This window comes from Limulus polyphemus, unplaced genomic scaffold (genome assembly GCF_000517525.1).
Source record: "Limulus polyphemus unplaced genomic scaffold, Limulus_polyphemus-2.1.2 Scaffold3412, whole genome shotgun sequence".
In the NCBI taxonomy this organism is placed as follows: Eukaryota; Metazoa; Arthropoda; class Merostomata; order Xiphosura; family Limulidae; genus Limulus; species Limulus polyphemus.
In genome coordinates, this window is record NW_013669022.1 from 52,203 (window position 1) to 64,744 (window position 12,542).

General features: G+C 31.6%; 1 protein-coding gene and 1 long non-coding RNA gene across 3 annotated transcripts in view; one reads left to right on the forward strand and one right to left on the reverse strand.

Annotated features, from left to right (window-relative positions):
• Positions 1–12,542, forward strand: part of LOC111088249 — a 22,672-nt gene that overhangs the window by 7,751 nt on the left and 2,379 nt on the right. The window lies entirely within an intron of this gene.
• The window catches only part of LOC106469305 (peptidase M20 domain-containing protein 2-like), a 27,311-nt gene continuing 17,307 nt past the window's right edge, over positions 2,539–12,542 (reverse strand). For both annotated transcript variants that reach the window (XM_013929794.2, XM_013929795.2), the window contains exons 4-6: positions 11,148–11,289; positions 4,538–4,783; positions 2,539–3,367 (exon numbers count right to left, since the gene is read on the reverse strand). In XM_013929794.2, coding sequence (XP_013785248.1) covers positions 3,066–3,367; positions 4,538–4,783; positions 11,148–11,289 — 690 coding nt within the window. In that variant the 3' untranslated portion in view covers positions 2,539–3,065. The remainder of the gene's footprint in view (positions 3,368–4,537; positions 4,784–11,147; positions 11,290–12,542) is intronic.

Below are 12,542 nucleotides of genomic sequence, written 5' to 3' on the forward strand. Positions count from 1 at the left end.
CTCTCTGCAAGTGCAAAACACACACTAGCTCGAAACAGAATCGTCAATTACCCGAACCTCACCATAACTACTGTTTGCTTAACTCCGCTGGCTTTTCTCGCCAGGCTCATACTAACAAAGAGGCTTCTCCAAAATTTGCAGAGTTCCCCGATAATTCGAGAGATTCAGTTACGCATGCGCCAGCAGCCTCACGTAACTTCCACTGTCGTAACAATATTAAATTTAAATGCAACAGTCGTGTATACTTAATAATTTCTTGTTCAAGAAAAACATTTAAATTATTTTATACTATATATAAAGACTGTTCTCAGTTCGTGCACAAATTTTACTCATACAGTCTGCTCCCATTAAGTCTTTTTCTCTCTCTCGAAGTACCTCTTTCACATACTGGCTGGTAGATCTTGGTATTCCCGTCCACTTTCACCTTATAATCGATTCTGTTGACAACTTCCTACACTTTAAAAGGCACTTTTCACTGCAGAGTAAGTTTGTTGTTGTCTGTAGGTAGCAGAACCAAGACCTTCTGTCTAACCTTGAAACATTGGTCCTTGGCCTTTTTGTCATAGAAGTGCTTCTGACTGCCTTGAGCTGCATACAGGGTCTCTTGAACGAGTTGACAGGTCTTCCTCCAGTCAGTTTCTGAGGTCTAACATGTACTGGTATGTGTTTCTCACTTCTGACTGTTCTCCAATCCACATCTCTTTCAATACCTGCATTGGACTTCGTATTGTTCTTGTACTTGCTTATGGGATTTCTCAATAAGCAAAAAATACTGTCTGCAGGTACCTATCCCAGTCACGTGGTCTCTCCTGGCACATCTTCTTCAGCATGCTCTTTAAGACTCCATTACATCTAGGGTTGTATGGGGTGGTAAAAAACTGACTAGTGTTGATGTGTCTGCACACCTCTTGCATCAGTTCTGAGGTTAACTGGGTCCCTCTGTCACTCAAAACTTCTTTTGGGAAGCCTACTCTGCAAAACACTTCCAAGAGGGCTTCTGCTACTCTCTCTGTCTTTATCTTCGGTAGTGCTTTGACTTTGTATTGACTAGCTAACTTTCTTTTAGTTTATCAGTAGATAAACATTTGTGTAGCTTTGTGGTAAAATCTGAAACAAAAAATTAATACTTTTCCATATTATGATGTGAATCTTTTATGTCACTTATGTGTCTTGAAAGAAAATTCAATCACATGTAACTTCTAAATCAAAATTATACTGATTCTTTACCTTTAGGGTGTTTTTTTTAACTAAGGAGTTTAATAGTTGTATATTCTCTATTGCAGGAACAAGTTGTTATCCAGACATTTTGGAGTTTCCAACATAAATAATGTATGGTAAGCGCCAGTTAGATCTTTATTTACCATGTTCAAGTAATAATATAGCAGCTGTGTGTTTGGGTATGTTTTCATAGTAAAAAGCCTGGTATCTCCTTATACACTTACCATAATAGAACTTAACATTTTTTGTATACCCAGGTTTAAACTTTACAAAATATCCACTTTGTGTGATATCAGATAGGCTGGATCTGTATTGGGCCATGAATTTGCCCCAAGATCTTGATAAGGCCATGATTTTTTACAGTAGGTGTGTGTGTGATTTGTTGGTGATAAATTTGAACAATAAACTGACAGCATACAATCCACTTGTTTTAAAATAATATATTAAAACAAGTCAAATGTATATATAAAAATCTGTTACATTATTGGCTATCACAGTTGTATCCAGAGCTTAAAATAGCCTCCTTTTCATCAAAGTCCACACAGTCTGGCTCAGTTACTTTAGAACACCTTTTGACAAGACAAGTTATTTTTTTCTACTCTGTTATCATAACACAATCAGTGGTAAATTCACTTATGTTAACCCATGGGTTACCACAATTGTATCCAGAGCTTTAAATAATTGTTCCTTTGACAAGACAAAATATTTTTCTCTATTTCTGTTATTACAATACAAGCTGTGAAACTCACTTTAGAAATCACCCATTACAGCTAAACTCACATACAGTTTAACTTTACTTTTACTTTCACTAATCACCTATATATATTGCCTGACTGCAGCCTAGAAATTCCTACAAACTACTAGACGTTATGATGTAACAATACTCACTTAAAGCAATGAGTAAAATTCAGAAGGTTCAAGTAATTTGATGTCAATTCACAACAACTGATTTGTAAACAGTTACGTAAGCAAATGTACAAAAAATTATTGCTTCAAAATACTAAATTTAACACCCGTGCTTTATAACTATCTAAATCACAACTCTCATATTAAATTTAAATGAAATAGTTATATGTAATTAACATTCTAGAAATCGGGAAGATGTACATACATGGGATGTGTAATTTCTATTGCTTAGCTTAAAGTCTGGAGACATTGGATGTGTGGTGTTCTGATAATCAGAAATAGATACATACATGGAATGTGTAGATTTCAGATTCCCAGATCCAAGAAAGCAATACTCTGTGTGTAATCTCATAACAACACCTAACATGGTCAACTTTCCACACTTTGAGGAATGACAGCATGAACATTCTACTCTCATTAATTATAAAACAATAATTTTATTGTAACATACATGATTCTGAAAAAACTGAATTAAGAAATCACTGGCACCCATTTACTACAAGTTCTCTTAACACAATTTCACATAAACCAATGAAACACATTCAGAGTATTTTGTAGAAATCAATTATAGATAGTAGAATACATGATTTCTGAACAGCTTCACTGGAAAAAAAAAGTATACTAAAATAAAGAAAAATTAACATATTTGACACAGATCAATAAATGTAAATATAATATTCTCTGACCATTATAAGATTTTGATTAATTAACTGCTACAAAAGAATACAATATTTTAGGGATCTATTTCCCCTTTTTCATTGTGTACATGTGTTTCAAATAAGTAACCATACATACCAGTTTTTATATGCTCATTAACACTGAAGTTACAGAAGTTTAAGAAACCTCTAAAGGTATGGCTTGAAATTTTGCAAAGTTTTAGAAAAAAAATTCTCTTTAGTTTTGCAGAAAAAAATACAAAACACAATGACTCTCCTTAAAGCTTAGGAAGATCCTATGTTTTCTGCAATGATATCTTCTTCAAACTGTCTTTTAACTGCATTCAATAATTCTGTACTCTGCAATACTTCAAGGCCAGTTAAAGCCAATGCCTTAGCAGCATTCAGTGTGGGGGTCTGAGCAGCTGTAGCCCCTGCAGCTTCAGTGAAGGCTTTTGAATGGTTAGGTGCAGAAGTGTTGATCGAAAATGTGGGATGGATACTTGGCACAATGTGAGAAACATTCCCCATGTCTGTAGAGGCCATGAAGGGAATAATCCTGTGATCTCCATCTTGAAATACAACACCTGAAATAATAACACTAACTTAAACACATGGTATCACAGCAAGGAAATCAACTTCCATCTCCTTTACATTTAAATCTTTACCACTTCTTTCAAAAAGTATATCACATGTAGAATGGAAAAGAATAAAAAAAGTTGAACATTTGTGACAAATCAGCTGGGAATAATTTATACCATGAACTCCAAACACGGTGAAGGTTTATTTTTGTTGATTTGTTGTCATCTTTGAGACTTGATAAAGTAATTAGCATATTCTAAACTCTTACTTAAACACATATAGCTGGCTACAGGAAGTAACAAATAACACTAAAGTTTCTGCAAAAGACAAAAAAGAAACATGATAAGCCTTTAGAATATTCAATAAATATAATAAGACTTAGAAAGTAAGTTACATTACTGATTAATATGACAAAGAATATAATTATTAAAAACTAACTAATCATATGATGTCATATAGAACTATTATATAGCTAGAATTAACTATATATTGTAACAAATTAAACTAATAGGAAGTAAAACCAGTGGTGGTTAAAGTGCTTCACTATTACCCTAAATAACATTTCAAGGAATTATTCAAAAGGTCATTATACTCTAAAACTTCTGAACCCATAATTTGTAGCAAGAATGTTGTTGAATTTCTTACCAAATTGAATGAACTTTTGTTTAAAATGTACATTTAGAAACCTTGTTTGTGAAAAATTATAGTAAACACGGTAACATAACTTATTTCTAACATTTGTATTTTGGTAAGGAAAATTTAGAACTTTAAAATAACTAAAACTTTTTCCCAACATTTCAAATATACAGCACTGTGTGCATTTCACATTCAACAGTTGATTACGTGCAATATTATATAGTAGCTGTACAAGTACATATATCCGAGACCATATTGTTTTGCAGATTTTCTGCCCTAAAGCACAAATGAGGTACATTAACTTTTTTTTTATATCTATATCAACTTTAATCACATTTGATAATAAAAAATACTTATGATAAAGAATACATCATCTTTTATCAACAGATAATTGATGATTTTGTACAATAAATTCTTTCACTAACATTTCATATAATGTTTTTCACAGTTTTAAAAAATTTAAATTTCATGCGTGTTCCAAACCAAAACACATACAAAAGTTAATCTATACTCATTACGTGTTAGTGTTCAGGACGTACCCATTGCTTCTGCATGTTTCTTGTACGTATTTGCAAGTTCCTTGTTGGTCAGTAGATGTTCATAGCTTCTTTCATTAATGTTATACATAACTTCACAACCCGTTGAGGTAGCAGCCGCAAAGATGCAAGCAATGACTTTTTCTTGTAAACTTTTCAGATCCTCCAAGTTAGCTGCCCGAAAAACAATTTTCATCTGTGCTTCTTCTGGAATTATACCTTCAATAACACCTCCTTTTGTAATAATTGCTAGGAAACAGAACAAGAAAACAGATTTCATTATAACAGATAAAAACATTTATTTTGTTCTCATAAAACAAACAGTCATTAGTTTCTGAATGAGAACAAATGTTATATAGAACTAAACACAAAGTACATAAATTTTAAAAAACAAGAAGAATGTCCAAACACAATTAATAACTCAAAAACTTAACAATCATCATTGTTAGAAGTAATTCCTCTATAATCAATGATCATCATAAAAGCAATGTAAAACTTGAAGAATGTTTTGATGGTCCAGCTTAATGTATTCCCAAACATTAAAATCTAGGGCACATGTGGGGGAAAAAACAAAGAAAACATTTTACATTGAAAATATCTCTTAAATATGGCAATGGTTTAGTCCTGCTCACAATGTCTGTGATGAAATGAGATTAAAAATAATGTTGACCTTTCAGTGTTGCCCAGCTGTTTAATAACATAATACAATATATAAGCTGTAAAAATAAAACTATCAGGCAAACATATATTCCGAGTAATATAATAATTAAAAGAAGTTTAATTCCATAAACCAATCACTGATATTTTCAAAAATACAATTACTGTAAAAAAAATAAATTATTTACATATATTGTAGGAATTCACAAGACAAAGACAGCAGCATCACATTAGTACCATACAGTAATACATAATATTTTAGTATGAGATATTAATTCAACAATTCCTCAACAAGCTAGCACTATCTGCTAAAAGCATTGCTAAAATTGCCCTGAGTATAAGTCTAGGTTTAATTAGTTTATACATTTTACTCAAGTCAATACCAGATGAAATCTTAATTTTGATAATATGTTAAAATCCAACACCATATATTTATATGTCGAGGCTAACTACACAGTATAGTTTCAGAATATAGCTAATAATGATCCTTCACGTGGAGGCTAACTACACAGTATAGTTTCAGAATATAGCTAATAATGATCCTTCAAGTGGATGCTAACTACATAGTATAGTTTCAGAATATAGCTAATAATGATCCTTCACGTGGAGGTTAACTACACAGTACAGTTTCAGAATATAGCTAATAATGATCCTTCACATGGAGGCTAACTACATAGTATAGTTTCAGAATATAGCTAATAATGATCCTTCACGTGGACGCTAACTACACAGTACAGTTTCAGAATATAGCTAATAATGATCCTTCACGTGGAGGTTAACTACACAGTATAGTTTCAGAATATAGCTAATAATGATCCTTCATGTGGAGGCTAACTACACAGTATAGTTTCAGAATATAGCTAATAATGATCCTTCACGTGGACGCTAACTACAGTACAGTTTCAGAATATAGATAATAATGATCCTTTACGTGGAGGCTAACTACATAGTATAGTTTCAGAATATAACTAATACTGATCCTTCACATGTGGGCTAACTACACAGTATAGTTTCAGAGTATAACTAATACTGATCCTTCACATGGAGGCTAACTACATAGTATAGTTTCAGAGTATAGCTAATAATGATCCTTCACGTGGACGCTAACTACAGTACAGTTTCAGAATATAGATAATAATGATCCTTCACATGGAGGCTAACTACACAGTATAGTTTCAGAATATAACTAATACTGATCCTTCACATGTGGGCTAACTACACAGTATAATTTCAGAATATAACTAATACTGATCCTTCACGTGAAGCTAACTACACAGTATAGTTCTCAGAATATAGCTTATAATGATCCTTCACGTGGAGGCTAACTACACAGTATAGATTTAGAGTATATCTAACAATGCACCTTCACGTGGAGGCTAACTATACATTATAGATTTAGAATATATCTAACAATGCACCTTCACGTGGGGGCTAACTACACATTATAGATTTAGAATATAGCTTATAATGATTCTTCACGTGGAGGCTAACTACACAGTATAGATTTAGAGTATATCTAACAATGCACCTTCACGTGGAGGCTAACTACACAGCATAGATTTAGAGTATATCTAACAATGCACCTTCACGTGGAGGCTAACTATACATTATAGATTTAGAATATATCTAACAATGCACCTTCACGTGGAGGCTAACTACACATTATAGATTTAGAATATATCTAACAATGCACCTTCACGTGGAGGCTAACTACACAGTATAGATTTAGAGTATAGCTAATGATTCTCCTTCAATATGGAGGCTAACCACACAGTATAGCTTCAAAGTATATTTTTAGATTATATCTAACCTTACTCCTTCAATATGGAGGTAAACCACACACTATGTTTTCAAAACAAATTCAAGAATTCATAAGATTTAACCAACAATACTGATGTTTAGATAAAGATATATCAGTGCTCCCTAGATAAAGTACATATTTGAAACTGTTTCCAAACTGTCTTAGAGTATGGAATGTATAAAAAGTTATTTTAAAATTTTTGATAATTACATGTACTTCACAACACTGTTTATAAATCAGACAACTACCAAATATACAGTGAAATCACTAATAGGTATACATTAACTAAGATGAGTTAGGTATGCTTAATTATTTGAATCGAGTTTACGATTTTATGTGAACAAATGTACATTGAGGCAATCAGTTACAGAACTTAAACAACTACATTTATCCAATAGAGCAAGTAAATACTCTAGGTGTGTCTTCACTGTACGAAGGGACAATAAACTTGACAGCACTTAATCTATTAGATGTTAAGGAGAATAAGATTATCATGGGCATAAAATTACTCATTGTTTTGTCATACACAATAACGTTCTTCTATAAAGTGAGCCAAGAATTTATCTTTAATGAATAAAATGTCTATTCTACACATCTCTATCCTTATTGCATGTTTATTTGTCATTGCACATTAGACCATCTTTAATCAATAAAATGTCGATTCTACACATCTCTATCCTTATTGCATGTTTATTTGTCATTGCACATTAGACCATCTTTAATCAATAAAATACCGATTCTACACATCTCTATCCTTATTGCATGTTTATTTGTCATTGCACATTAGACCATCTTTAATCAATAAAATGCCGATTCTACACATCTCTATCCTTATTACATGTTTATTTGTCATTGCACATTAGACCATCTTTAATCAATAAAATGTCTATTCTACACATCTCTATCTTTATTACATGTTTATTTGTCATTGCACATTAGACCATCTTTAATCAATAAAATGCCGATTCTACACATCTCTATCTTTATTACATGTTTATTTGTCATTGCACATTAGACCAAAAACATTAATTCAGTGTTTGTAGTAACACTTACAGAAATATTAGGCTACAGCATACCATTAACAAATGACTATTTTTCATGCATTCTTTCAAATCTTGAATTAAGTTACTTTCAGCATTTTTAATTTCATATGTGTTCCTTAAGTACACATACTTTGTTTTTTCCTTTCTTTTATCATATTTATTTCCAATAAGGCCCATGAGTTATAGACTAAAGTTGCTCAAAAAATCTTTTGAATAAAATTTACAGAATTATAATTTATTAACATACACCATACATTATGTATGGTAATTATTCAGTTTTAATACAGTCTATCAAAATTCAAGTTAATAATTAACAAAGCTAAATAATATAAAGACTGAAAGTGTTAATTTTTCTGTTTCACATTAATATGTAGGTAATTTTGAACTTCTAAACTCTTTTAAACTTGCAGTAAAAGAAAACTACATTTTTTGAATTTAACATTTAATATGTTAATATTTTCTGCAGGATAACCCCCATTTTCCAAACAAACTTTCTGTAGGCAATGCATTTTAACAAGCTAATACTATCCACAAAACAAAATTTTCAGTAACTTTCCAAACTTTACATTAACAAGTTCTAAAAACTTCATAACTGAACTCTTCCAAAGGACAGATCAATAATTATGCACACTTGTAATGAAAGTATTTGATTAATTGGGAATTTTTATTCTTTTCACTAAAACATGTAATTTCAATGAAGAAAAGAAAGTATCCAGGAATAATGTAGAAGCCTAATCTATTTTTTATTTTGCTACTCCTGCCAAGTATTTGTATTTACAAGAATTTTGAAATTAACAAAGGTGTTTCTTCTGTTATCAAAGCCACACCGGGCTATCTGCTATGTACAAACTTCACAGAGCTATAAAGGCAGGACTTACAAATATCAGAATGGTGCAATGACATTGCATCAGCCTGTATAGCAAATTCTCCCAGATTTCAAAAAACTGTATCAATCTCAGGCCAAACAATATTAGCCATTCCTACAAGGTCAAAAGGAGTATCGAGTATCTCGGACTTTAAAATAAATGTTAAACCTATAGTAGCTTAGGAGGACACCAAAGACTGACCAACTGAACACAGGTTCTCCAAATATTTTTCTAAATGAATGTTATATAAGAACAAGAGATAAACAGCCCAGTGAAATTAATGTTATTCCTTGCAACTAGGATTTTAACAAGGTTATTGAAGGTTTCATACTGCATATGTTACTTTGAAATCACAACCATTTTCCAGTCAATAACTTCGAGTATCCTTTACTTGCTTAAAGAATTTATGCTCTTTGATATCAGAATATATTTTAATTGTGAATGACAAGATAACGAAAATGGAAAACAGATTAAAGCTGTTGACTTAGAAATTTTGATTTTAGAGAGATTAACTATACAGTGATGGCATACATTAGAAACATATTGGAAAACAATGAAATATAGGTTCCAGAAAAAAATAACACCTTTGTCCTGGTCAAAGGTAGGCACCTGAGGTTGCTTGAGCATGATGAAATGACTCAAAAATGAAAACTGGACTAGATAAGTTATTAGTGATATAATGTGTATTTATAAAACAAACAATAAAACCCGAATTGGACAAGTTATTAGTGGCATAATGTGTATTTATAAAACAAACAATAAAACCTGGATTGGAGAAGTTATTAGTGGCATGATGTGTATTTATAAAACAAACAATGAAACCTGGATTGGAGAAGTTATTACTGGCATAATGTGTATTTATTGTATACATTCAGTTTTTTTAAAGGTTAAAATGCAAAAAATGATCATTTTACAAAATTTTAATAAATTCTACATATTTTAATTGTTTACTTGAACAACACCTTATGCATATATAGGCTAAGTGGTCAGATCAGTCACATACTTCTATTGCTAAAGAATAGCTGTCCCTATTAATTTTGAACTATGAACCAGAAAGAAGGCAAACAGTAAATAGCATTCACTGCCTTAAATGGCTATTTTTAACAAAATAGTGGGATTGCCTTTCATTCCAAGGGTGGGGGTCAAAATGGACAATCTACAATCTTTACAGTGTGTCATTCAACATCGTATTTTTGATATCAGTTATCAAATATTCATTTTACCCTACATTGTTAGTTTAGCAACAGTTCATGTTAGAGAAATACGAGACACTGAAAAAACTGTAGATATGCATTTCAGAGGCTCTAGAGGTTAAAAAAATGTATGTGTGCAAACTATACGATGGACAAAAATATTTTTATTCTTCAGATGAACATTATTCTTAACTCCAACTTGCCAGAGTTTGAGTCAGACTAACGTCATCAACTCACAGACATGTCTTGTGTACGAATACCTTTGTAACTCATCTGATTTTTGTGTACAACAAACCTGTCCACTTCACTAAAAGCATACAACATTTCATGTACATACACATAATAAATTCAGAATTATAGTCAATATTCCTTCTCCAATGTGGGGTCAGTTTAATGGACCGAGCACATGCACGTTCCATTAACACACCACAGCCAGCAAACAAGAATATACCCTGAAGCACACCACCAATTTGAGGACTAATTTCTACAAAAAGCTTAAACAAGACCCTACAACACAGTTTACTGAAACCATCAGTGACACATTTAAAAAATAATGTACCCCTAAAGCACACCACCAATTTGAGGACTAATTTCTACAAAAACTTACACAAGACCCTACAACACAGTTTACAAAAACCATCAGTGACAAATTTAAAGAACTCCTCCAAAATAAGAAACTTAACAAAGAAACCATCTAGTACTTGGCACCCAAACAGTCTTGTCCAGGTAGATTTTAGTTCTTACCCTAATAAACAATCCTAATAATCCTGGCCAAACCATAAAAAACATTCCCAGTTTGTCCCTGATGAAGAAAGGTCCACCTTTAGAAAGCACTTAGGTTATAGGGTTTTATATCTTTGTGTAATATGAAGTATTTAATAGAATCACATCTTTAACTCAGTCTAATACACTAACCATCGAGCTATGCTCAGGTCAAATTCTGCCAAAAACTGAAATAGATTGTGCAACATACTAATGAGAAAATAAAAACAAAAAGTACAAGAAAAGATGTCAAGACACTTAGTCAAGAAAAAATAAATTATGTATACATACCATGTATTCTATTGGTTGGTTTGATTTGCTGTCTCAAGAAAGCAAGGCTATTATAACAAGCTACAACTGCATCTAGTGCATTAATACCCTCCCAAGGGTAGCCACTTGCATGTGCTGCTTTCCCCTTGTAGTCCACAGTTAACTATTAACGATAATTAACAAACAAAGAGCTCGATGAAGAAATCTATATATACATATATTAATAAATATTCTATTGACCAATATATATAAACAAAATATGCTTCAAAATACAATAAATTACAAGCTACTAAACACTTCAGCTAAAACTACAATATCAATTATACAAACAGAAGAAACTTTTATAAAATAAAACAATGGAATTATTTGCTTACAGTTCAAAAACTACAAATACATGAAAATAATTATAATCATTGACACCATTTGTCGGTTAAAAAAAAACAGACTCTTCAGCATGTCTTTCAATTTCTAGTAATCAATATAAAACTCATTCTCCCATGATATATGTTTAAATTGTCTAAGTTTTAAGATAGACCACAACACATATTTTAGAGGTCATGTGCTAAATTCAACATTAGTCATTATTTTCTGTAGCAGGTCCCAATCACAGAAATTATTATGCTATATTCATGGAAAAGTTCTGTTTTACTTTAATGTATGTAACATTACACCACGATTACCACAAGGGGTAGGATAATTTTTGATTCTCATGATCCAGTTTTCTGATGGGTCAGCTACAGAGAAATGAACATTAAATGTAGTTTTTGAAATATTGAAAGAGATTTACTTGTAACTTGCTCGTAAAGTCTCTTTTGTGTTTGTGATCCTTTTTAACCATTACTTCTACTGATTTCCAGACTGACGATGGTTTTATTGTCTTGAACAAACATAATAATAAAAAAATGTCATTGTGGTAAACAAAATAATAATTTGTTTTTCTTCCCAAGTAAAAAATCCTAATATGATAGAAAAAATGAATATTATTTTAGAAATTGGCGTAGATGAATTATGAAAAATCCGTTATCAAAACTAAAGCAATTTTTATGAAGTTTAAATTTGCAGGCCTGTGTTACCTATTAATATTTCTCAGTTATTTAATACTAAAAATCTTAATTTCATTTATAAATGAGGTTTATTCCATTTCTTCTCTTATAAAATACAGTTTATTTTCTTTATTTTTAACTTATGTTTACTTCATACAACAATGCAATACTCCTACTTAATGATCAGCAATACTTCTGTTGTTTATTTCATTTAATAAAGTGTTTGTTTTATTTAACTTCATTCCAATATACAAGAAAGCATTCCAGCTGTCCTGAAGCCTCATGCTGAATGAACCTTTTGGAAATGGCTAGACATAAGCTACAGTGGGCAGAAAACATTCACCAACCTGGCCTTAACTATCTTCCGTTACCA